The sequence below is a fragment of the Crinia signifera genome, chromosome 4 (genome assembly GCF_055691185.1).
Source record: "Crinia signifera chromosome 4, ASM5569118v1, whole genome shotgun sequence".
Lineage (NCBI taxonomy): Eukaryota > Metazoa > Chordata > Amphibia > Anura > Myobatrachidae > Crinia > Crinia signifera.
Window position 1 is genome coordinate 71,979,816 of NC_139220.1, and position 25,727 is coordinate 72,005,542.

Sequence of the window (25,727 nt, forward strand, 5' to 3'; positions counted from 1 at the left end):
ATTATCAGTGCACATAACGTGTGCTGATACCCCTTCTCCCGCATAACGACAATTCATACATCTGCCCCTAAGTTAATAGCTTTTGGGCAAGATGTACTAAACCTTGAAAAGTGATAAAATGGAAAGTGATAATCCTCCAACCAATCAGCTCCTACCTGTCATTTTTCAAACCCAGGGGGGATTCTCTAAACTCAAAATGCGGTAAAAACCCAGTTATCAGGGTTTTTACTGCATTTTGGGATGCTCTAAGCATCCCCCGCCGGGTTATCGGGACGGGCTTCTAACGCGACACACCGCCGCCCCTCACCGCCCCCCCCCCCCCCCCCCCCGCCACAACGCCCCCCCCCCCCCCTCACCTGTGTCCGGGCAGCACAGAGTTGTGCTGCCCCCAGTCTGTAACATTGCAGTTAGGTGATGATTGGCTGGTTGTTTATCACTCTCCATTTTATCACTTTTTGTCAAGCTTAGTATATCTGGACCTATATGTTTTGCTTTGCTCATGCCTCAGAATCAGGTCTATACTGATGGTTCACTCATGTCCAGTCGAGGTGTCTCCAAGTTGTGTCATGTTCCCAGAAACCGGCGCATGCACAATGCCAGGTTCTACTGCACTGCTGGAGAGGAGGGGCCTAATTGCAGCTTGCATGCGGGCCTCTGCTGCTTCAATCTCTACATACTGTACCTTAACATTGAAAATGTCACATTCACGGAGTATCTAATGAGTCCCATGGTCCGGTGCACAAATTTCATCTTCAATGTAAACTGAAACTCCTCCAGGTGTAAGCTGTCAAACTTGGTTATGGAGCTGCGTCTACACCTCCGCATGTGAGCTCTGGAGCAGCATTGTCACAACAACAGCTGGAGGGGAAACGGTTTCCTGATTTACTACATCAAGGCTGGAGACAGTAATGGCCACAAATTTAAAAAATGACTTATCTTGATGTGAGAATTTACAAAGATGCTTTGTTTGCAATTCAATCTTGGATGCTATCACATTACAGACAAAACTCTCAGGTCTACAAATGTAGTTGTAACAGCAGCCCTGTGATGGTGTAGTGTTATGCCTGTTTTCCTGAAGGCGGCTTGATTCAGGACTTTTCCACTGCTTCTTCCCAGAGAGCATCATAGATAGAAATCTAGTCAGATCGCCAGTCAGAACACTGGTCGCTCAGCACACATCATTGACACATCGCTGTGCAGTGCTGTTTGCTGAGCGATCTGACCGCCACTCAGATCGCTCAGCACAGTTGCTCTGTGTGTAGGCCCCATTAAATATACCCAGAGACAAACTGGTCTGGTTTGGTCCTTACCGTCAATCTAATGTTTTTAATGATCCTATGTTTTTAGCTAAGTAATTGAGATGAGAATTGTGGTTATTTGATACAATGCTTCATACAGAGCTTAATGTAATCCTACCTAGTATATTAGAACTTACCCCAAGTGAGGTATAAGGCTAGTTCACACAATGGAGGTTAGAATAAGAGGCTGAAAGTTAAGGTGCCCATACACAGTGCGATTGCACCATGCGATGCGTGCTCCCACTGGAATCTCATCGCACAGTACAAAAAGTATGTGCTGCACATACTCTTTGTACTGTCTTCTAATCGCATTGCACGCAAATCGCATACGATCCGATGCGATATAGTTCAAAACGCATGGGAAAAATCTCACTGTGTATGGGCACCTTTACTGGCTACTTTCAGGCATTATCTGGCCCCTTTGTTACAGCAAATTCCATTTTTCAATAGTTGTTCCTTACTGTTGACCGTGTAGCACTGTATAGATGCTTACAGAATTACAGAATTGACTAAATATATATTGTGAAAACAGCAATGTCAACCTGAGGCTGTAAAGTTAAGTCAGCCAAGCAGATAACTGCAGAATTTAAGTGTTAACCTTGGCGGTAATGATGTGGGCACTATAGTATGCGATATGGTGGCCTTATTCCTGGGCACCAAGGGCCTGCTTCCAATTCTTACTTGCAGCTATAAGATGTTAATAAGAGGTGGCTTGGGAACTTATATTACATGATTTGGGAAACTTATATGTTGCTCTCAGTCGGTTCAGCTTTGTCAACAAATCTGTGGTTTCAGTCATGTGATCCACTGCCAAAGCTGAAAAGCAGCAGATGTGTTACATCTATAGAGCTTATCAGCGTGATGAATGCGGATGTGCTGTCTACATATGATTTTGCCAGGCTTGATTGGAAGAGCAAGTTGGAATTTATCAGAAATAGAAATTAAGCCAAGTCATAGGGCAGTATTCAATGAGAATTTTCTCCGTGCATGGCGAGAGGTTTTTTCTCTCGCCATGCACTCGCTGTGTTTTTACGGAGATTCTCCGTCACGGGTCTTTATACACTATTCAATGTCGCAGTGGCTCATTGCCCCTCGCGGCGAATCTTAACCCCTGCAGCGGACGAGCGTCCCCTGCAGGGAGCCGTGGGACGTGGCAGGCAGCGAGATTGAAGTCTCCCTGCCTGCCCCAGAATGTATGTGGGGGGGAGGTGGGCTCCCCAGGACCCAGGCAGCACAGGCTGCCCCCCCCCCCCCCCCCAGAGCCAGCAGGGGACCGGGTATATTCACTGCTCCCGATCATGCATATGTAATGATCAGGTGCAGTGAATATATGAATATCTAATGAGCGGCTCTCGGCTCCGGCCCCCTGCTGGCTGTTATGTGTAAAAAAAAAAATGTTTTTTAATTAAATATATATTCATGTGCTATAAGCACATGAATAAAAATAGCATGCCCCTTCACAGAATAAAATTCCTGATTTTTTTACACCAAAATTTCACATTCCACTTCTCCATAAAAAGATGGAGAATTGCTACACGGAGAGACACAGCGAAAATCACTTAGAAAGACGGCGAAAATATCACATTGAATAGGGTGGTTCACTTTTTGAGACCAAAATTTTCCGTCCAACGCGAAAATAGCACAAATTCTCCATAAAGCACGGAGAATTTTTCTCATTGAATACTGCCCATAGTACTTTGTATTAGCATCATACCTATGTCCTTATGCATTGTGGGGGTTATTCTAGTCCATTCTTTCTGACAAAATCCTTCTTAGATGGACAAAACCATGTGCACTGCGGGTGGGGCAGATGTAACTTGTGCAGAGAGAATTAGATTTGGGTGGGGTTTTTCTTCAAAGTGAGATCTATATTGAAGTGTAAAATCATGCAGTCAGTATTTTCCCTGCACAGAAACAAAATAACTCACCCAAATCTAATTCTCTCTGCACATGTTACATCTGCCCCCCTGCAGTGCACATGGTTTTGTCCATCTAAGAAGGATTTTGTCAGAAAGAATGAACTAGAATAAACCCCTGTGTCCCTCCTATGCTTCCTTCTCTCCATGGGCCTAATTCATATTTGTATGGAAAACTGATGGTTTGCGCACAAAATACAATATTTGGGAGTCTGTGCAAGCATAAGACCCATTCTATGTACAAGCTTCTCTCTGACTGGCATTAACTTCCTATTATGCAGGTGCCGGGATCTGGCCAGCGATGGCGACAGCAGAGGCTTTCCCCCTTCGGCGCACCAGGCAGCATGGCAAAGGTAGCCCCCCTACTCAACATAGGTAGGAGCCACCGCTGGCTTTTACAATTGAATTGCACAATTTTCAGGCATTTTCTTAATGACAATAACCGTTTGAACACATCCCATGACTTCCTCAGACAGATCTTCCACCCATAAGGCTTAAGGTATGGACGAATTTCCACAGCAGCATACCTCCCAACTGTCACGATTACAGCGGAACAGTCCCGATTTTCGGGTCCTGTCCCGCTGTCCCACCCGCGGCAGGCTTTGTCCCGCTGCGGGGGGTGGCAGTTGGGAGACCCCCCAATCTAATAGAATAGACGCTGTGCGCATGCGTATGAAAATGAGGGCACGGTTAATTAGCATAAGCCGCACCCTCATTTGCATACACCCCGCCCCCTTAGTGTCCCTATTTCATAAGCACAGAAGTTGGGAGGTATGCAGCAGGGCGCTATGGAAAGCCGTCCACTCAGCCGCTCATCTGCTGGTAATACCAGCAGATGAGTGGCCAGGCCAGCGATGATGCAGGAGCACCCATCAGCGCTCACCGCTGCCCCATATACACTGGGTGGCTTTTGAGCAGAAAGCCGCTCAAACTAGTCATCTGAGCTGCTTTCAGCTCAAAGTGGGGACTATTACTGCTGCAAAGAGCTCAATAGTATAACTGATATGTTTTCATCCACAAGATAATTGTTATGCACATCAGCTAATTCCTATTCAGCTGTAATGATATTGTTCCCCCAACCAGTATCATGCTTATTTGGTTATGACAAATAATCAGAAAGGGATTTTTAAACATTTATTCATTGCCATGTGGACTTTTCATATAGTTTGTTGCATTCTTTCTGTTTTTTTTTTTTTTTTCTACTGTGTGTCATCTTTTGGTTTTCTGATACTGTTGGGAGCAAACCACACAAGTTGCAGTCACGCAGCATGAAATGTTTCTTAATCCAGGGGAAGTTTTTCTAAGAAGTGATTTTTCAGTATTACTAAACCAGTCCCAGTTCCTCTCTTCTGCAATTTAACAGCTGATACATTCCTAATGAGCTGCTGCTGCTTATACTCTTGAATATCCCATGTGAAATACAACTCACGTCTTAGTAAATTTCCCCCTTAGTCTTAGGAGTTATCCTTTTTTTTTTGGTTCTGGTATAATGGGTCGACAGTGCTGTGGTAATGGGTCGAAATGCTGGGTAATGGGTCGACATGCTGGGATGTGTAGTTCAACAACAGCTGGAGTGTAAAGGTTAGCCATCACTGACCTGCCATTGCCGATACCCTTTTTCTACCTTAGTTTGTTTATACCCTCCTGTATACCCTCCTGTAATCATTGCTAAATATTAGTCTGTATTTATTTCATATTTTATAAAATTTAATTAAGGCCCTGAAAACAATTATGACAAAAATAACTTACTGCGCAACAGAGCAATGTATTTAGTAATGGCTGCATAAGGGGTACATACATATACAGTATATACATCAAGAATTAAAGATTGCATGAAGGTGAACATACACATTTATATAACTGTAGAGGTCTCCTAATTCTAACAATGAATACTGCAAAAGTAGCATTCCATTTTATTTCAATAAGTCTTCTAAAATTCATTATAATTAATATCATTATCCTTTATTTATATGGCGCCACAAGAGACTCACAGAACCCAATTCATCTTTCCGGCCTCCCAGGCCAACGCAGACCAAGTTCCAAGTCCCTCAGTTCCAAGCACCAAGCTCACTGCCACTAGTCACCGTCCATCTCCTGTGACTGGCCAGTTAGCTGTGTCCCTGGTGAAAACTGTCGGTGGTGTTCGACTCTGTGCCTCTGACCAGAGTCTTGTCAACTCCCCCACCTAGCTGTGCCCTCAGTTCCAGTCCTCATATGAACTGTCCTTGCCTCTAACCCCCAGTGTTCCAGTTCCCAGCATCCACCACTGGCCCACTGCTGCCACAGCCGGGAACACCAGAGACCCGAGTCCTGACAAATACAATAGAGGACATGTATAGCGTACAGAAACATAGAGACGACAATGAAACAAGTATACGATTGGCAGAAAAGTCTCAGAGGTAGTGGAAGTAATCAGTAGGGGTAGCATAAAGTATTGGAGCAAAGAGGACAGCAGTAGCATTAAAGGGAGCTGAGGTCAGAGATGTACATAGGAGAGGAGTGGGTGAGAGCTTTGTAAGTGTGAGAATCTTGAATTGGATTCTGAAAGGGAAGGGGAGCCAATGGAGGGCTTGTAGAAGAGGGGAGGTTTAAGTGCATTTGGTGAGGAAGATGAACTGGGCTGCAGCATTGAGGATAGATTATAGTGGAGAGAGGTGTTTGTCAGGAATGCCACAAAGGAGGAGCTTACAGTCGTCTAGTCTGGAGATGACCAAATAGTGGATAGGGTGGATAAGGGTTCTATGCTGCCCATACATATGCCCATACATTTTTAAGCTGACATTCGTCGCGATGTGCAGGCACGCCGTCGAATGTCGCATTGATAAATATTAAGTGCTGCACATAATATTTGCTCAAATGCAATCCGCACCGGGTTCGGGGAACGGGGCCGGGGTGGGGACCAGAGCTGGCGGTGGAGGAGGAGCGGGACTGGAGTGCTGGCGGGGAGTGGGTACCTGAGCACTGGCGGCTGTGGAGCAGGAGACCGGAGCTCTGGGGACCGACGGGACTCAGCAGCGGCAGCAGATGACTTTAAAACACTGGGCAGCCCTCTGATTGGCTGAGGCCGCTTAGAGAGCTCTCTCAGCCAAACAACGGCCGCCTCAATGTGAGCTTTCTCTCAGTAGCCTTAGCCAATCAGAGGGCCATCCAGTGTTTCAAAGTCATCTGCTGCCGCGTCCCGCCGCCTGAAAGCTCCACCGCTCCGGTCCCCGCTACACAGCCGCCACGCCACCCCTCTTCCAGCACCCGATGTCCATCGCAGATGGCATGCTGCACTTGATGCGATCAGATGCGATGGGATGTCGCATCGCATCTGATTGCATAAGTGTATGGGCACCATTAGTAGCATCCTGGGTAAGAAAGGAGTTTGATCCAGGAAATCATTTTGAGATGAAAGCAGCAGATTTGTGCTGAATGTGTGGAAGGAGAGGGAGGAGTCCAGGATGACTCCAAGACCTCACAAGTGGTTGGTCACTATTCATGTCACTATACCATGTGCCTATAGGAAATAGACAAGAATGCCGTAATAATAAAAATGGAATTAGCTAGCAATGGCAGACCTTTTTGGTGTGTGGTCACTGAAACAATGACACTCCACTAACATATCATGATTAAAATTTACTGTACTCCATTCTGGATTATTAATTTGCTAATACTGTACTAAGGGCCTTATTCAGATTTGCAGACAAAGCAAAAAAGCAAAGCCCTGCCAGTGGGGCAGGTGTTACATGTGCAGGGATTTCGATTTGGGTGGGGTGTGTTCCAACTGAAATCTAAATTGCAGTGTAAAAATAAAGCAGCCAGTATTTACCCTGCACAGAAACAATATAAAAGCATAGCAACATGGTGTGTTCCAGACACAGTTACTTGCATTTATGCTTTAATGAATCTGAAGTGTTCTTAGAGTTAATCACTATACTATAATGTAGGACCTCAGTTTTTACCTTTTTACCCCAATTGCATACTTTTTAATGAACCATGTGTCTTACTTTGCCCTTGTCACCTTTCTAGTGGATTGAATAGCTGCACTCATTTATTTATTTATTTATTTAGTTTCTTATATAGCGCAGCAGATTCCGTTGCACTTTAACTCATCACTATTCATTCCTAGTATTTCATTTTCCTAGGCTTTGAGACCCAAAGAACACTAATAAATACATTATTTCTGTAGTTAGACTACACAATACAAAGTTAGAATTCTAAGGGGGTGTTTGAATATTTGTTAGAAATAAAGTACCAACCAATCAGCTCAAACTTAGCCTGTAAAATGTCAGGTGGAAGCGGATTAGCTGGTTCTTTATCTCTCTCCAGGCTTTAATAAATCTCCCAATTGGAAAAAAAATGTTGCAACATAATTTGTGCAGCTTCAATCGAGACACCTGATATAATAATATTAAATTAATTGTAAGGCAGTCATTTTGGTGCTACCCATTTTCTATGCACAAGTATATTTATTGGTGCATAATATATATAGATACAGTAAAGATCACTCTATTGAAAATTTACTATGGTGGCATTTAAGTCTTTATTATAGCCAACCCATAGGGACTGATCCTGTAGCTTTTCACTAGTCCTGTGAAACAGATGGAGGTGAATTTACTGAAGCTTCTAATAATAAAAAGAGGTGATGTTGCCAAAAGCAAACATGCAGAGTCGATCTATCATTTCTCTATTGCACCCTAGAAATAGATAGACATTATGTGTTATGTGCAACATCCTATCTTTTCATTTTTGGAAGCTTTAGTTAATTTATCCCTCAGTGTCACACACACATTGGCCAAGATTTGCCTGCTCAGCTTAATAATTCTAACATCACAGACAGGGGCCCATTTATTATTGGCATCCTGCAGATGCAAGGAGCACGTCCCTGCACTCTGCTTCGCCCTGTGTCGGGGGTCTGCACATATGCAGTTGGCGTTGACCCCAGGCCAACCCCGCTGCCCCACTGGCAGTGCAGTCTTTAGCCCATAGGCTACAATGACGGTAGCCCAGGGACCCACTGCGATGCTGCCTAATGTTAATACATTGGGCAGTACTGCATCCCTCAGAAAAACCTATGGGGGATGCGGCGACTGACAGAGCAGGAGGAATCGCAGCTGGGATCGGAGATTCATTCATACTTAATATTTGCAGAATATATATTATATGATAAATGGTTGTCATCTGTGCTCATGTATCAACTGCTTGATATAATACCACAACATATGTAGGTAGCCAGCACGGCATATACATTATGTATACTGTATATGTTTTTTCTTATCGAAGCATAAAAAACAGAATATTTATATTGTGTGCAAACATTTTATTTCAACACAACTGTTTTCCTAAAAAAAGAAAAAATATTTACAAACACAAACATTTGTGTATTTTATATGACAAAATATATTCAAATATGTACATATCAACAACATTTTAATGTTTAGCTCAGTGGTGGTGCTCAACTTACATTATAGCTGGAACCCCCTGACCCTAGGTTCCAGGCTGTCACATTCCAAATAGAATTTAGTACATAACAATCAGGCTATTCAAAAAGTAGATTGTGTGGCTCAGCTTCGGGATCAGAACCACAGGTTGTGCAAATCTGGTCTAGGTTACCTGATACCCCTTTCACATCGCAGACACGGTTTAATAACCGGTATTTTAAAACGGTAATTAAAACGGGTCAGAGCCTTAACAGTGACCCAGATTACCGTTTTAAATACCGGTTACGTGTCATTCACATAGCACTTGAAACGTTTCATCCAGAACACGTTTCAAGTGCTATGTGTGCCTTTTGCCTGTGCTAAGAATTTGGGGTACAGGCGTCCTTTAACCCCTTGAGTGGTGGGTTTTACTGGGGCAGGACAAACCTACCAGGGCAGGTTTATCCTGCCCCAGCAAAACCCACCACAGAAAGCCAGAAGCAGCCCGCCCCCCTCGCCTCCGCTCCGGCGTTAGTACGCCGGAGCTTCCTTGCTGCCTCTCTCCCCGAGTCCCCCCTGCCTAAGCCGCGGCGCCTGTCATATTTAGCAGTTGACGTCGGCGGCAGGCTGGGGGATGTTCGCTGCTCGGAAGGACTCCGAGTCCCCCTTTGCTGCCAAGTAGCAGGACACTGAGCCCCGCAGCATGCTGACTCAGCAGCAGTCCCAGCGCACAGAGATCCCGGCTGCAGATTCATCGGGTGAGTGCAGAATCAGATTCATGTGATATACGGTGTATATATGGCGTATGTAGCGGGGGCTAGCACCATGGTAAGGTGACCCAGTGACAGGTATGAGGTATGAGTGACAGGCTGTCGGACGGGCTGGGCTGGCTGGCGGGCGGGTCAGAGAAGCTCCGGCGTACCGATCGCCGGAGCACAGGTACAGGGGGGGGGGGACAATGACTGGGGGGACAGAAGGTGGTCACGGGGGTGTCCCGTAGAGGTGCTGCGCCAGTGGTGCACACCTGGACACCACTGGCGCGCACCTATTGTATAGCAGTGGGATTGTGCTTGTGCTTGTGCTGTTTGCCTGAAATACCGTTTCAGACAAACTGTACACATTCACATTGCACAAAAAACGGCAAGGAACCGTGTAGGACTCTGCTTTTTACACGGTTCGAAATGCCAGTTAATTTAAAACGGTAAATTGCCTGTGGTGCATTCACAGTGCACCCTTAAACGTTTTAAAAAGGGAAAAAAACGGCAATATACCGTTTTAAAAGTGCGATGTGAAAGGGGTATTATGGATACATTCTCTTTGTTGATCTGCCATCATAATGACACAGCTAACAACTATTGTTATTGTAGCAGTGGTGTTCTTTTGTTTGGTGTTAGTATGTTAATAATATGTTATCTATTATGTTCATCCAGTCAAAAATAGACATTTGCATTACTACAATTAGGCTTAATAACTGCAATGAATAATTACAGATTTATTAAATATATATTTAACTTGTTGTTCTAGTGGTGCATTCTGTCCATTATTGAGGATTCATTAGTAATAGTACATGTGGCTTGTCTGTTTCTCATACACTTACTGTATATCACCATAACAGGGCAAACTATACTCAACTCCTCCAATAAGCCATTTCTATAAATGAACATTTTAACCCCACTATAAAATAATGTGAAATATTTAATGATAAAATCTAGAACTAAAGGAACTGCTCTGTCAAGGTAGACTGTCTATATTTAACTTTGTATATAACTACTGCGCAAACTGAAGGGCTTCATTTGAAAATGCAAAGAATGTTCGGTACTTATGTAATATCTGGACTCCCGTTTTTCTTATGAGACCGCGTCCCCTCGCGGGGCTCGCTGCGCTCACCACGCTTCGGGCACGGTGGCTCGCTGCGCTCGCCACACTATATAAAATCAACTCCATGCGTAGTTGGATAGTAGGGGTATGAAAAAATGGGGTGCATTTAACATGGGAGTCCAGATAATACATAAGTACCGAATGTTCTTTATAGCGATCAGCTTACACTAAACATTAGCGGCGTATGAGAGAGAGTACAAGGTCTTCTATAAAAACAAAACAATGGCTGCCACTGGATGATCCATATATTACATGGCAACTGTCATATAAAATGAATCTTAAGAACTGATTAAGTCAAAACAAACTTTACTTCTCTATAAGGACATTTGAACAAGTATGTGTTATTGTTTATACTTCTAAATTTAGATTGTCATTATGAAATTGTGATTATATCTTCACCGCATACATTTTACCTCTCTATGTGGGGAATCCAATTAGATGCAAACCAAAGTTATTGTTATTTATGACAAATGGCCATTATTGCAGTATCCAGTTAGAGGCTGTTTTTATCTGGTGAAAAAGTACCTGCAATCGTGCAGCAACGCAGGAGATCTGGATAACTCCCCACTCACATATATTATTGCGGCTCCGATGGCGGTTTATCGCTGATTACTGTAAATAATCTCCATGAGGGGAGTGAGCACACCGCATCTGGGCTAATTGGATACACCTGGCGTAGCTATTAGCAGCAATACAATACACCTGCTAATAGGGTACCCCTCTATGACTACGGATGTTGTGACTAAATCTTTACTGAATAAGCTTGCATAGCTATGAATGGAGAAACAAACACAAACAATGAGAGGAGAATTTCCACAATGGTCACACTGCAGTCATTGACTATTAAACAACAAGGGTCCACTTTAGTCCACCACTGAAATAAAATCTCAGTACTATTACTAGTTCTTGTCAAGAATAATATGAAGAAATGTTATTCAATTGCATATTTCCACTTCACATGTCCAAACTAAGCTCAGTTCGTTCTTTGATTTTGATTGCTTCCTATGCAAACACGGATGAGAGTCTATCCAGCTTCACCTTTAAATCCAAGTTTAATACAACCAGTTTCCACTGGAAGTGTGTTTTGGCAAAGGAGGGGCATCTGTTTTTTACTGCTGAATATCTCCATTTGCATTACAGAAGCAGGCCCTGCATCTTGTCACATGATCCATTTTATGTGAAGAAACAAGCCCCGTTCAAAGTAAGTGCATCTCATACAAGCAACAGTCTTAGATATGACTCTTAGAACACTCATAATGTACAGGAAATAGGTTGCATTTCGTGCCAACTGGACTCAATCACAGGTCTCATGTCTGTAGTGACTCGGAATTCAATGTCACCTAGAATTGCAGAAAAGGAGAATGGTTTATATTTGTTTATCCATTAACAAAATAATAACAATAACTTTCCAACTGAAGCCTAATTCAATTCCTTGTGGAAAGTCACATTATGGGCTGGATTTACTACAGGCTATTAGCAGTCCCTGGGCTATAGTATAATACATCCCATAAAAATCCCGCAGGGTGCACTTGACAGATATTTCTGGTGGCAACCTCCTGGTGTTCAAACAGAAATCCACAGTATGTAGGGCACACTGCCCTTATCACAGCCACTGCACATGTGTTAACCCATAGCTTCGGGCACTTAACACAGAATCTATGGGTAAAGAACTTACCAAAATCAGAAAGGATTTTTAATTGTTTAGCTCCGGACATAAGTCCAAAGCTCATGCTCGCAGTAAGTATCAAGGCTAATGAATCCACCCTAAAATAGTAGTGTCATAGTGACAGTGAGTATGTAACTTATACCTCTTTCACATTGCAAATGCTGGGTCGCCTGGGGTTTTGACCCGGTTCCTGCCCGTGAGCGACCCAGCATTTGCAATAAATCATGCCCTGTCAGCACCCAGCATATTGCCGGATGCTGACGTCAGGAGGGGGTGGGGTGGAGCAGCGGCACATCATGCGGGGTAGGGGAAGAGGCAGCACTGATGCTGCTGCATCCTCCATAGTAGTGCAAGGGGGGTTGCTGGACCAGGGGTTGCTGGACCAGGGGAATTGAAAATGGCCCTTTCACACGGCACGGTCACCCGGGTGGACTGGCCAAAAAGCCGGAGTCCACCCAGGATATTTCTGCGGTGTGAAAGGGGTAATAGAAACATAGACTTTGACCCAGATAAAAACCTCTTTGCCCATCTATTCTGCTACATTTAAAATTATTTTTTTTGCCAACTTCAAACTGATTTGTTCCTTAAGCCAATATAAACACCAGTCTGTTAATTTTTTGTGTTACTTTTTCAGCTTACATTTGTATAAAGATAATGAATACAGGCATTGCACTACAGAAATTAATATTTACTAAAGATGTTTTTTTTCAAAGATATATTAAAAATGGTAACAGTAATACACACAAAATCAGGCTTATTGTGCGTGTACAACTATTGCCCTTTGAATCTAGTTTTAAAACCGATATTATGTAAACAAAAATACCCCTAGTACTGCACCAGATCACATAAGATCACAATGGATCCAAAATGTATCATTTTGTCTGATGTCTAAACACAAATGTTTTCCCAAAAGCTGCAACAAATCTGCATTGAATAGCCCTAGTGCTCAGCCAGGGGCGTAGCTATATCAATGAAGGCCCCATGAAAGCATCTCTATTACCCCTCACTAGCCATAGAAGACTGCACAGAGCTCCTCCCTTTCCCAGTGGACCCACAGCAGATCAGCACAGTCCATCGATGCTGCTACGCTGCAGTCCCATGTTCTCTCCCGGCCAGTTCCTCAATGATGCTGGGAGGAGGACTCCGGAAAGAGGAAGCCGGCTCGGAGAGCAGATGTGGCTACAGCGCAGCAGCACTGCTAAGAGATAAAATCATCCAACGAGTTTTAGCAACTAGGTGCAAGGGGAATAGTATCTGCACCCACTGCATCTACAGTATTTTAGCTATATTACAATTTAAAGGGTGCAACAATATTTCATTTTTTTGCAAGCATGGTAAATACTGACTGCTTCTTTTATGCAGCTCAGAAATGCTGGACAGCTTTGTTTTTACACTGCAAACTAGAGTTGATATAGTACACAAGGGGGGTTATTCTACTTGACACGCAGTACTGCGAAGTTAAGGTTGCCCTCCACCCACAGTGCCGCCCCCACACCCTCGCACGCCATGATCCCCGCACAGATGCGAATGGATGTTTTGCATTCTCAGCCTATGGGGCGACACCCACATCATTTGATGGTCGCCGAATGATGTGGTGGGTACACGCAGAACTAAGACACTCTGAGGTGTCTGAGCTTTGCGTGTGTTCTTGTGGTGAACATGGCGGGCAGCTGACATCCAGTGATGTCAGCTGCTCGCCCTCGGCACTTGAGTCACTGGATGATCACCATGGGAACACTTATGAAACGTTTAACCTTACTATGGCTGCATTCCCTGGCACGCGTCCCCATGCCCACAGTCTTGTGTGCGAGTGCCCGGCGAGCAATCTGTTTGCCGTGGCCGCTCACACAAAGCACATGCACACAAATGCACATACGCAGTTAAGAAACATTGCGCATCCGTGCAAATTCGCATGGGTGTGCATGAACCAGAATAAGGTCCAAGGTCTCCAACTCAGTCCTCAGGACCCCACACAGTTCATATCTTCCAGATCACCTGAGGATTTTTAAAATGTGACAACTGGTGATATCCTGTGCACTTGTCAGGTGACCCAGAAACCATGACTGAGGACCGAGATAAAGAACCACTGATCTGATAAATTCTAAATCTCTCTTCAAATGTAAAAACTGCCCCCCCCCCGGTCGCCCAGTGCAACATGGTTTGCGAAGGTGTAAATTACCTCCTCTATTGCTCCCAGCTCTACAACAGCCATTAAAAACTCAACTGACTGTTGCAAATGCAGGAGGAGAGCATTTGTTTGAACATGCACATCAGTCCCTACCCCAGTGGAGCTTACAATCTATATTCCCTACCACATTTACACGCACACACATTCATTCTAGGGTTAATTATGTTGGGAGCCAAATATAATACCAGTATATTTTTGGATTGTGGGAGGAAACCGGAGTACCCAGAGGAAACCCACGCAAGTGCGAGGAGAATATACAAACTCAACACAGTTAGGGCCATAGTGGGTATCAAACCCATGACCTCAGTACTGTGAGGCAGTAATGCTAACCATTACACCATCCGTATTGCCCCATAGAAGGAGAGCATTTCCTGTATAGGCAGATTATGGAATCAGGATTTAATCCAAATAATGCAGCCCAAATGGAATCTAAATATAATCTAAATATATGTAAGCAGTACAGATTCATTCCTGAACCAAAAACTTCATTTAAATAATGTAAAAGTAAACTTAAGTGACATTACCTGACTTGCTCATGTCATCAAGTATGGAGCTAATGTCCTGTAGGAAAATACTAGGTGTTGCAGATTCATTGGTGTAATATCCTTTTCCATCTACATTTATCTGTTGCCATTCTGTAATTGGTTCCAACATCTGTGAGAAAACAAGTTACATAAGACATTGTGCCAATGAGGCATATACAATACACAGACACAGGCTGCACAGACTTTACTATAAGACAAAGGCTAATATTGGGAAGCATGCACTCGGGTTATGGGCCAGATGTACTAAGCTTCAAAAAGTGATATACAACCAACCAATCAGCTCCGGCTAACATTTTCAGTGACATGGCAGTTAAGAGCTGATTGGTTGGTTGTTTATCACTCACCATTTTATCACTTTTTGAAGCTTAGTGCATTTGGCTCTCTGAGTTTTCCAAGCAGACAAACTATGTGTAGCTTGTCTATTTCTTGGGTTTCTCTAGAATATTCTGTCTTCCTCCCACATTCCGAAAACTATCACATACTGTACTAAATGAATCCTAGTGACTGTATGTGTTTTAGAGTATTGACAATATAAACTCCATAGGGGCAGGGTGTGAAGAGAATGACAATATTATCTCTGTGCAGTGCTGTATAATTTGTGGTGCTGTAGTTATAGATAATAATGTCATTGTCTCTTACCTTTAAAATATCATTGTTCATGGGTTCCTCATCCTCTGTTAGAAAAAAAAAATATGACATTATATTATGAGAGAATTGCTGCCTTTTAGAAAACCAAAGAAGAATAAATGACTGCATTTTCCCACAGAGATCCCCAGATTAAGGGCCTTATTCTAGTTCACTCTTTCTGACAAAATCCTTCTTAGATGGACAAAACCATGTGCACTGCAGGGGGGCAGCTGTAATATGTGAAGAGAGAATTAGATTTGGGTGAGTTATTTTGTTTCTGTGCAGGGTAAATAATGGCTGCTTTATTTTTACACTGCAATATAGATCTCCCTCTGAAGTAAAACCCCACCCAAATCTAATTCTCTCTGCACAAGTTACATCTGCCCCACCTGCAGTGCACATGGCTTTGTCCATCTAAGAAGGATTTTGTCAGAAAGAGTGAACTAGAATAAGGCCCTTAGCCAGGGCTGGGCAACACCGGCCCTCCAGATGTTGATGAACTACACATCCCAGCATGCCTTGCATCAGTTTCAGCATGGCCACATAGCAAAAGGAATGCAAAGCATCCTGGGATGTGTAGTTCACTAACTTCTGGAGGGCCGGTGTTGCCCAGCCCTGCCCTAAGCCCTGAAGGCACCTACAGTCCAGGATTTAAGGCTAAACAAGCTTGGGTACAGGTGGCATAATTAGTCTTTGCTCAGTCAGGGACTATTATTGTGCCTTAAGGACAGTGGTGTCAAAGTCATGGCCCCCCAGCTGTTGTGGAACTACACGTCCCAGCATGCCCTGCCACAGCACATAGCAATCCATTGGATAAAATCTGTGGTAGGGCATGCGTGTAGTTCCACAACAGCTGGAGGACCATGAGTTTGACACCACTGCTTAAGGACAACATTTACTTCCTTTTATGGCGCAGATTAGTCACATATCATATGTGCAGCATTGCTACCGACACCAGGTGGAAGACCTGGAAGGGGCCCATTTATCTTTAGATATTTGCAGCTTATTCCCAGGAAAACACCTGTTTTCAGGAGTAACTGCAAATATTGAGTGTTACACAAATGTATTACTGAATTACAGTATATCCTGCAACTGCGCGTAGATCGCAGAACCCGGTGTAACATGTGTATCCTGCAATTGCGCCAAGATCACATAACCCACTTTACCAATCGTATCCTGCAATTGCGCCCAGATCGTGTAACCCGATGTACCAATCATATCCTGCAATTGTGCCCAGATCGCGTAACACGCTGTAACAATCGCATCCTGCAATCACGCCCAGATCGCATGGCAAGTGTGATTCTTGATAAATGGGCCTTATATCTATTCGAATTTCACAGCCATGTAAGATTCCAAAGTGTAATACTGCTTTTATTATTATTATTATTATTATGGCAAGTTGAATACTAATCAGAAGCAGTAGGCGTTACCTTCAGAGCCCGAAGCCATAGGGGACACTTGAAAAGGGTACATATCGCTTGTGCTGTCGGGCATGGGCATGTCCACTGCATCCCAATCTGATAAACTGCTGGTGACATCACCCTCACTCATGGATGCTGCAACAAGTAATGACATTATACTTAGATAGAGTTATCCTCTCTGTATTGTGCCCATTGCATTCAGCTGCATACCAAATGTAACTGTCTGAGCTTTTACATATTATCTGTTACTGGTATTATCTCCTCTCTGTAAAACAATCTGACTGTGGTGGTAATTCATCTTATAATTCACATAATATAATTGATATTGTATTAATAAGGCTGCAGCTATACGACTTATCTGTCTTAGCTCAGTTGGTGCTTGTATAGCAGAATTTAGGATTCAACATAGTATAGAGTCTCACCGATGATTTCTGTGTTTGTAATGTCAATTTCCTGTGTTGAGAACAGCTTTGCTGTGTAGTCGCTGTGGTCATCTGGTTGCTGACAGTGTTTCACGGCTTCCTCCACCTCTTCTGTACAGGAACCACCCCCCTGCAATAGAGACATTTGCAGGTACATGTTAACCACAGATACATTCTGAGTAATGTCAGTAGCAAATGCCATTTCTGTGCATGCTGAACACAATGTACCTTATTATTTGTTCTGTTCTTGGTATCTTTTGAAGACTTGGACTTGCGTTCTGGAAACGAGAAGCAAAGCTCAGGTCACAACACAAGCTTTCCTTTATATCCTGTACCTATAGCTCTCTTCCCTTTGGTGCTAGAGGGAGGGCTGCAATATTATTACTTTAACAGCCCATCAAAATGAAAGATCATCATAACAGTAATGTCAGCATGGAGCAACACTCTAATTGCTTCATCGAGCGATGTCTACTGACCGCTGGTGAACAAACCACTTGAATTCCTCAAATTGAGCAGTGTTCGCCTTTTTGTACATATGATTACATATCTGCCTGTAAAACTACTATAACTAGAACATCCATGTATGGTCCACTTTTTAGCAGTAAAAACAGTAGCCTTAAGCAGCTCAAACTATACACTGATTAGTTATTGGCAAGATATGTGTTTACCCTTTTTCTCTTGCTTTGCTTGAGCTGGTAACATTCGGTACACCCGTACTGCACTGGAGCCTTTGTATATGCTTTTATCCTTCACTTCTTTAATATCGGGAAGAGAATTCATGGCACAGCGGAAATTAGCTTTCCATGTCTTGGGGTCAGGTTCCTTCTCACCAAGTTTAAATTTTCCTGAAAATAAATAAATAAAACAAAAATAAGCGTTTTGAAGATTTAGGAAAACACAATATGTAACGGCAGAAAAAATAATAATAAGACATTATTGCTAGTCAACCATGTTTCAAAAGGTAATACAATGGAGAGTACTAAACAACAGCCATTCGGTTCCCAACTGTCACTTTTCAAACCCAGCTGGCGGCATCACAGTTAGGGGTTGATTGGCTGGTTATTTATCACTCTCCATTTCATCACTTCTTGAAGCTTGATACATCTTGCCCAAAGTGTTATAGCAATAAGACATGTTAGAACTGCAAATAAAGATAAAGGGGATATCCTATTGTGCCCAATGCAAATAATCACTGATGGTCCTTATCGCGGTATCCAATTACCTGAAAATGGACGTGCGGATTGGGCAAAAACACATGAGATCGGGGATAAGTTCTTGATCCTATGTGTTATAGCAGGTCCCGGCGGCTGCTTATCATGAATTAAGGCTTGCAAAAAATGATCCCCAATAACAGTGTGTATCAGAAGAGACGCCGGCATCTTGGCTAATAGGATATCCCTGTTGCAAGCTATTAGCAGCGGTAAATCTCAGATGCTAATACAATAGGCGACAAACAATCCCAAATATTAATCTTACAACTAGCTTCTTAAGCCCCGTGCACACAGGGAGACGGGTGCCCTGTGCTGAGTGATGTGCTTAAGCACAGATCGCTCAGCACAATGCTGATATACATGCGATGCACCAGTGATGTGTACTGAGCGATCTGTGCTGACCAGTGTTCTCTGGTAAAAAAACGCTGGCAATCTGACTAGACTTTCACTGCATGTCAAAATCTAGAAAGGCGATGGTGATGTGCGGGACTGTGCATCGCCGTTGCTGTGGGATATACACATGGAGCGATGCATGCTTAATTTCTAAGTGATCTAGTCAGTCTGCATGAGTTCGTTCTTCTGTTGATCATAAACTACTATATCCACTGCCTAGTTTGGTAGAAAACAAGACATTATCATTTGACTCTATCATAAAAGTCGTAAAGGAAAAATGCACTATGGTCAGCTCACTTTACAGGCTTTATAGAGGACTTCACACTCTTATCTCTGGAAAGCAAACATACACTTTGGCATGTACCTGTATGAACAGCCCAACTGCGGAAAAGACAAGCATCCTTGTCAATGTTCCATCCGTGCCGCGCGGCATGCTTCCATGGGATCTGGAATATCATCTCTTCCTGCAAAAAACAAAATTTAAGAACCTTAGCATGACTTTTATTACAATGCAGGTAAAATTACAAAAACCCCAGCACTGTAACCCTTTAGGAAAAAGGAATATGCATGTCTAAAGGTGACTGCGCTGCTGACGCTGGCTCTCCCAGAAGTAGCCATGCATGCCACTGACATGTAAGTGTGCACCATCATTGCTCCCCCACACACGTAGGTGTGTGCCCTGTCAACTGCCCCCTCAACCAATGCTCCCCCAGTTGATCACCTGAAAGCCCTAACACTCAAACACTTAAATGCCCCAATACCTGAGCACTCCATCTTGCCTGAGTACCTGAATACCCGAGCATGCCTGAATATCTGAACGCGCCCGAGTGTTCCCAATAGCCCAAATACCCGAGCATTTGAACGCACCCAAATGCAATTGAACACCCGAACACCCAAATGCACCTGAGTGCACATATATGGCCAAACATGTCCAAGTGCAGGAATTTCCAAATGCACCTAAGCGCCCAAACTCTACTCAGCATGCGAATTCACCCAAACACCCGAATCAATAAGTGCCTGAACTTGCCCAAATGCACCTCAGCATGCAAACGCACCCGAACAACTGAGCTCCCTAACTCCCAATTACCAAAGTGTACGAAGACCCGAGTCCCAAAGATCTATGTTGCAGGTAAGAGCATAAGATCCCTCTATAGATCCGCGGGATTGCGCATCGGATTGCGTTCATTCACGATTGCAAACAATATGTAGTAAAAAAATATTTTTTTTAATCGCCCAATCGGTTGAGAATCGGTGAAAAATTTCTGTAGAGTGTGAGCACCAGGGCTTAAAGTGGTCCTGTAGAGGTGGTGGAACGCCTTTCCTCTAATACCGACCCCCCCCCCACTAGGGGGTGCTAGTGCCCCTTATACACATAATGTCCACAGTTGTGCTGCTTATACACATTTGTCTCTGTCATTCCATCAGACCACTCTCCATGTCCCTGAACAACCTACAACGTGCCAGAAAAAGTCGCCGCTGTGCCAGGCTTTTCTGTTGGAATTACTGTTCAGGGTTGTGGTAGAGGTGGAACTGAGGGGCAGATTTATTAAACTCAGTGAAGTGATAAACTGTCTGGTTTTTATCACCGGCCAATGAGCTCCTACCTGTGAAGTTACTGCCTTGGTTTGAAGAATGACAGGTAGGAGCGGATTGGCCGGTGATAAAAACCAGACAGTTTATCACTTCACCGAGCTTAATAAATCTACCACTCAGTTCCGTCTACCATTTAAGGTGGTGGAACTTAGTTCCACCCCATTCCTCCTCACTTTAACCCCTGGTGAACCCCTTAAGAATTTAGACTGTATAATGTAATAAACACACTATAGAAATTCCAGAGTAGATACACTACCTTGTTTACCCATAAAAGACCAGGAATTTTGTTGGATTCAATCTGTTGCTCAAGCCAAGGTCTCATCCTTAAACGTGTGACAGGCATTTTGCTGTGAAAACACAATATAGGAAGATACGTTAATGCTGATTAGAAACTCATGTTTTATTTTGATTTTGTACCCCAGACATGCAACAGACATAACACACCAAGGGCCTGATTCTGGTTCATTTGCAAGAGCAAATTCGCTCTGTAATGGACAAAACCATGTGCACTGCAGGCTCCCCCTCCCCCTCCCCTTGCAGTGCACATGGTTTTGTCCACTAGAGAGAGAATTAACATGTGCAGGGAGAATTAGATTTGTGGTAGTTATTTTGTTTCTGTGCAGGGAAAGTACTGGCTGCTTTATTCTTACACTGCAATATAGATATCAGTTTGAAGTAAAGACCCCACCCAAATCTTAACTCTCACATTTTACATCTACACCACCTGCAGTGAACATGATTTTGTTCACTAGAGAGCGAATTTTATTTTGCAAGTGAACCAGAATAAGGCCCATAGGATAACAAGAAATAAGTTTAATCAACAACTTTGTAAAGTTTACATTACAATAATGACAGCTTTGAGTACAGTGATACCACTTTTACACTAGAGCTGTCGGGTGGCACCAGGGTTTTTGGACTCAGCTCCAACCAGGATGCGACCTGGCAGTTGTTCCCTTTTACATCGGCTTCCCCTGGCATTATACCAGGAGCGGTGATGTCGGTGCTTAGAGATGACATCATCTCCAAGCGCCGGGAACCCCGCCAGCTGGGATCCATACGATGTCGACCGACACGCTGGGGGCAATCCCAGCACCTGGGAAAGCTGCTTGGCCACCCCCAGCCTCCTTGCGAAGACAGCTTAGTTCTGTAAGGTGAATGGATGCCACACACAGGCATCCATTCACCTCCTCCCAGAAGCCGCTGCTGTCTGCATAGTACCACAGACAGCAGCCGTGGCTGTACGTGGCCCCTGCCCATCCTCCAGACTGACAGCAGGATGCTGCGGTACAGGCTCCCCTATTGGTGGAAATGGGTCCCAGGGTCGGATGACCCGGGTTACCTATTTACATATCCCCTGACTCCAGTGAAGTGTGTCTGACCCTGAGCATTTTCTGGTTCGGACACTCGGGTTTTTCTTTTTCTTTTTTACCCCATTTACACCAAGCCCCGGCCCGGAGTGGAGTGGCAATAATCCGGGTCGAGGCTCTAGTGTCAAAGGGGGTATGACAGTTCTGTTTAGAACATTACCCCCCCCCCCCCCCTTTCCCCCGTATGTGTCTATACAAAAGTGCATTTAAATTATTGATTCAATTAATGGTGATTTAGGTTTCTTAGCTTGGTTTGCAGGATGGTCACCAGATAAGAGAGGATGGTGCTGTTAACACAAAGCCAAATGTGCAGAAAAGCAATTCCTCATTTTATGTTGTGCTTTATCAGAGCCATGTAACTAGCTTGGAGGCTCAATATTAAATACAAGGTAGGCATTACCATGCTCCAGTAACAGGAGAATACATAGTAGTGAACATACATAGTGAACCTGCAACCTGTGCATAAGAGACAGCTCTGCAGGGGTATGGGCACCCATCCCCATATCTGTGATGACTGCTAAGCACCCTGAATACACAGTTGGCTGTTGTGAGCTTAAGCAATCACTTTGCAAGAAACAAAAACATGGGCCAATTGCTTCTGTATGCACAAGGAAGAAGATGCCTCGTCTATTAATAGTACTACTGTATACAAATTCTTTGTAATATGATGCCATTGCATGCAGGGCCATGTGTTATAGTTACTACTCACAGCATTCATTGCATCGCACGCAATGCTACGCCTACCTCTACTTTAACAATTAGAGAATAATGCATTAATGCCATCTAACATACAAACAGTTCTAAGCCCTAATAATCTGTCTAATTCACTTTAATATGTCAATAAGCATAACGAACCCCCGTTATACAGCATCCTGGGAAGGATGAGTGGTGCCCCAGTCCTAATATCCCCAGTGCAGGCACTCACGCCTACCAAAATGCATTTACATTGTGTTTCCTTGGGTTTCCTTTCCGGTCAGTCTTATTCTGTTCACTTAGCAAGGCAGAAGCATAAACAGATGTAATATGCCATTGTCTGCAGACCAGACCTGCTTTTTGCAGAACCAGACAGCTCTGTCACTAGTTGCACTAACTAAACAATGACTTTGCATTCATTCCTTTGAAAGCGTAAGGAACTAGAGCAGTCTAATAATGTATAAATTTTTCATAAAAACAAACAAAAACCTAATGAATTTGTTAGTAATCAGTTCGGCAACATGCATTTTTCATAAGTAACCAGCCCCGCAATGTGCATTTTTCATAAGTAACCAGCCCCGCGATTTGCATAGCCTGAATGATGTAAACTTTGTAAAGCATGTGAGCATCTGCAGCTCTTCCTCAGCTCAACATAGGATAGTAAGGAAGCCTCGATATTGATGCGGTCCCAACCATGGATGGTGCCGTGTGTGCCCGGCACATGCTGCTACCTTTGATTTTCCCAACACTACTTCCTTGTGCAGCTTTGTACATGCTGCTGTGGCACACAAGTCAATGTCTGCAACATCATACACACATGACACTACAGTACGTATTATATACATCCACATTATCAGGCTGCAGCTATAGCACATCTGTACAATGAAACACAACACACACACATGACACTATTACACAAATATACATCACTCCCCAGGCAGCAGCAGCAGCTATAGCACTTGTACTATCACACACTACACCGCAGGTACCTGCTAAACCAGTGATGGCTAAGCTTGACACTCCAGCTGTTGTTGAACAACCCATCCCAGCATCAGATTTAGCATGGCCAAATAGTAAAACTGTAGTAGGGAATGCTGGGATGTGTGGTTCAACAACAGCTGGAGTTTCAAGTTTAGCCATCACTGTGCTAAACACTACAAATAATAATTTGATGTAAAAATGTTTCCCTGCAGCAGCAGCATTATGCATACATGAGCACTGTATGTGTGTGTATATATATATATATATATATATATATATATATATATATATATATCTGCACTAAGCTACAACAGTTATGTCCTATGTGAGAGTTAGGGCTGTACCTGCTGGGCTATGTAGTCCTCCTGTAGATGCTGCTGTGCACAAGGGATGTATAATCCGGATGATCCCTTACTTAGCTCTGCAGATAGTTACTTAGCAAAGTGAAGTTTCCCCCATAGGCAGTGACAGTGTGCAGAATCGTTGGGTGATCCCCAGGTATATGCTTAGTGAGCCCGCCCTGACAGCAGCACAGCGCCCCTATTGGCTGCTGTCAACTCTGACTTGCAGCATCATTTCGGGGAAATCAGGCTGTTGTATAGCACTGTGCAGCCGGGGGAAGTCCCGGCTCCCCGCCCCTCCCTCACACGCAGTGTCACAGCAGCAGCAGCAGCAGCAGCAGTCATGTACACAGAAGTGTGCTGCTGCCGGAAACTATCACAACAACTCGAATTCTCAGGGTTCTCATGGGTTTAGTTATTAATACATCTACATCAGTGTTTTTCAACCACTGTGCCATGGCACTCTAGTGTGCCTTGAGCTGTTCCCAAGTGTGCCCCCAGATCTAGAGATGGCCAAACCAGTTTACAGCCACCACCAGTTCAACTGTTATTTACTGGTCTCTTCTTCATGTAAGGGCCAGTGTATTTTATTTTTATTACCTGTGGGGACCAGTGTGATTGTTTTTTATATGGGGGCCAATAGTTTTCTTTTTTTTCTGTGGGGGGCAATGTGTTTTGCCCTGTGGGGATCTCATGGTGTGCCTTGGCAATTTAAAAATCTTATTTACTGTGCCGCAAGGTAAAAAGGTTGAAAATCACTGATCTACATAATCATGAGGGTGAAGTTGGCTTCTTATTCTGCCAGCTTCTTAATCACTTCTTAGACCTTATTCAGGGTTGTGTTCGAACGGGGGACAATGTTTTACTGCGCATGCGCATTTCTGCACATGTGCATTCGCAGGGTGCACCCACGGTCATTAGCATATGGGAATGCCCAGCGTTTCATCGGCGTTCCCATGATAATGCTTTGCGTTCTTATGCTGATGAGGCCATGACCCAGGTGCGGAGGGCAGGTGGCTGACAACATCGGATGTCAGCTGCCTGCTCATTTCCTTCCCAGCGTGCACGCATATGTAAGGTTTCTCAGAGCAACCTTACATATACGTGCACCTTCCACATCTTTTGATGGTCGGCAACAATCGAAAGATGTGGGTGGATTCCCATGGCCTGCGAATGAATGTTACTGTGTAACTGGGTTTGGTGGACTCAACCAGAATAACCCACATGATTCCAGCTCCAGCTTCTTATTCCCTTCTTACTCGAGCTACAGCTTCTTATTCAAGACATTGCACCAGATTCTCTAAGCTTCAAAAGTGATAAAATGGAGAGTGATAAACAGCCAGCCAATCAGCTCCTACTTGCCATGTCACAGACTGTGTTTGAAAAATGTCAGACAGGAGCTGATTGGCTGGCTGTTTATCACTCTTCATTTTATCACTTTTGAAGCTAAGAGAATCTAGCCCAATGACTTCTACAAGGTTTAATGAGTCTTGGTCCACAAATTTGACACCAGAAATCAACACGGGGGGGTCACTTACATATGACCCACTTGCAATTTCTTTGACCAACAAGGATTTGGGCAGAAATAGGGCACCAAAGAGGACATAGGTCCCAGATTTAATCTTTTTGAATAAGTACCTGTTGTCCTGCAACAGTTAAACAGCATTGGTCAAAAAATATTACACTTGAAACCCTCACAAGGGGGTCACTTACACATCACATAACATTTTCTTTTGGGGGGGGAACAGATTTGTTTGAAGGCAGGGCTTAAAGTGGTCCCAGAGA

At 43.8% G+C, this 25,727-nt stretch overlaps 1 protein-coding gene across 1 annotated transcript; it reads right to left on the reverse strand.

The window, feature by feature from the left end:
* Positions 1-8,501: 8,501 nt before the first annotated feature.
* Positions 8,502-24,078, reverse strand: IRF1 (interferon regulatory factor 1). The gene is made up of 10 exons (XM_083181839.1): positions 23,946-24,078; positions 20,817-20,907; positions 19,332-19,431; positions 18,032-18,208; positions 17,592-17,641; positions 17,364-17,493; positions 16,951-17,076; positions 15,533-15,567; positions 14,873-15,002; positions 8,502-11,834 (listed from the first exon to the last, which is right to left on the reverse strand). The coding sequence occupies exons 2-10, from the start codon at positions 20,901-20,903 to the stop codon at positions 11,746-11,748; spliced, it is 924 nt and encodes a 307-aa protein (XP_083037965.1). The 5' UTR covers positions 20,904-20,907; positions 23,946-24,078; the 3' UTR covers positions 8,502-11,745.
* Positions 24,079-25,727: the final 1,649 nt, after the last annotated feature.

Coding starts and splice junctions, on each gene's coding strand:
- IRF1 (XM_083181839.1), bottom strand. CDS start 20,903: ATGCCTGTCACACGTTTAAGGATGAGACCTTGGCTTGAGCAACAGATT. Junction 17,077..17,363: donor TACAAACACAGAAATCATCG/GTGAGACTCTAT, acceptor TACTTGTTGCAG/CATCCATGAGTGAGGGTGAT. Junction 15,003..15,532: donor TGAACAATGATATTTTAAAG/GTAAGAGACAAT, acceptor GTTTTCTCACAG/ATGTTGGAACCAATTACAGA.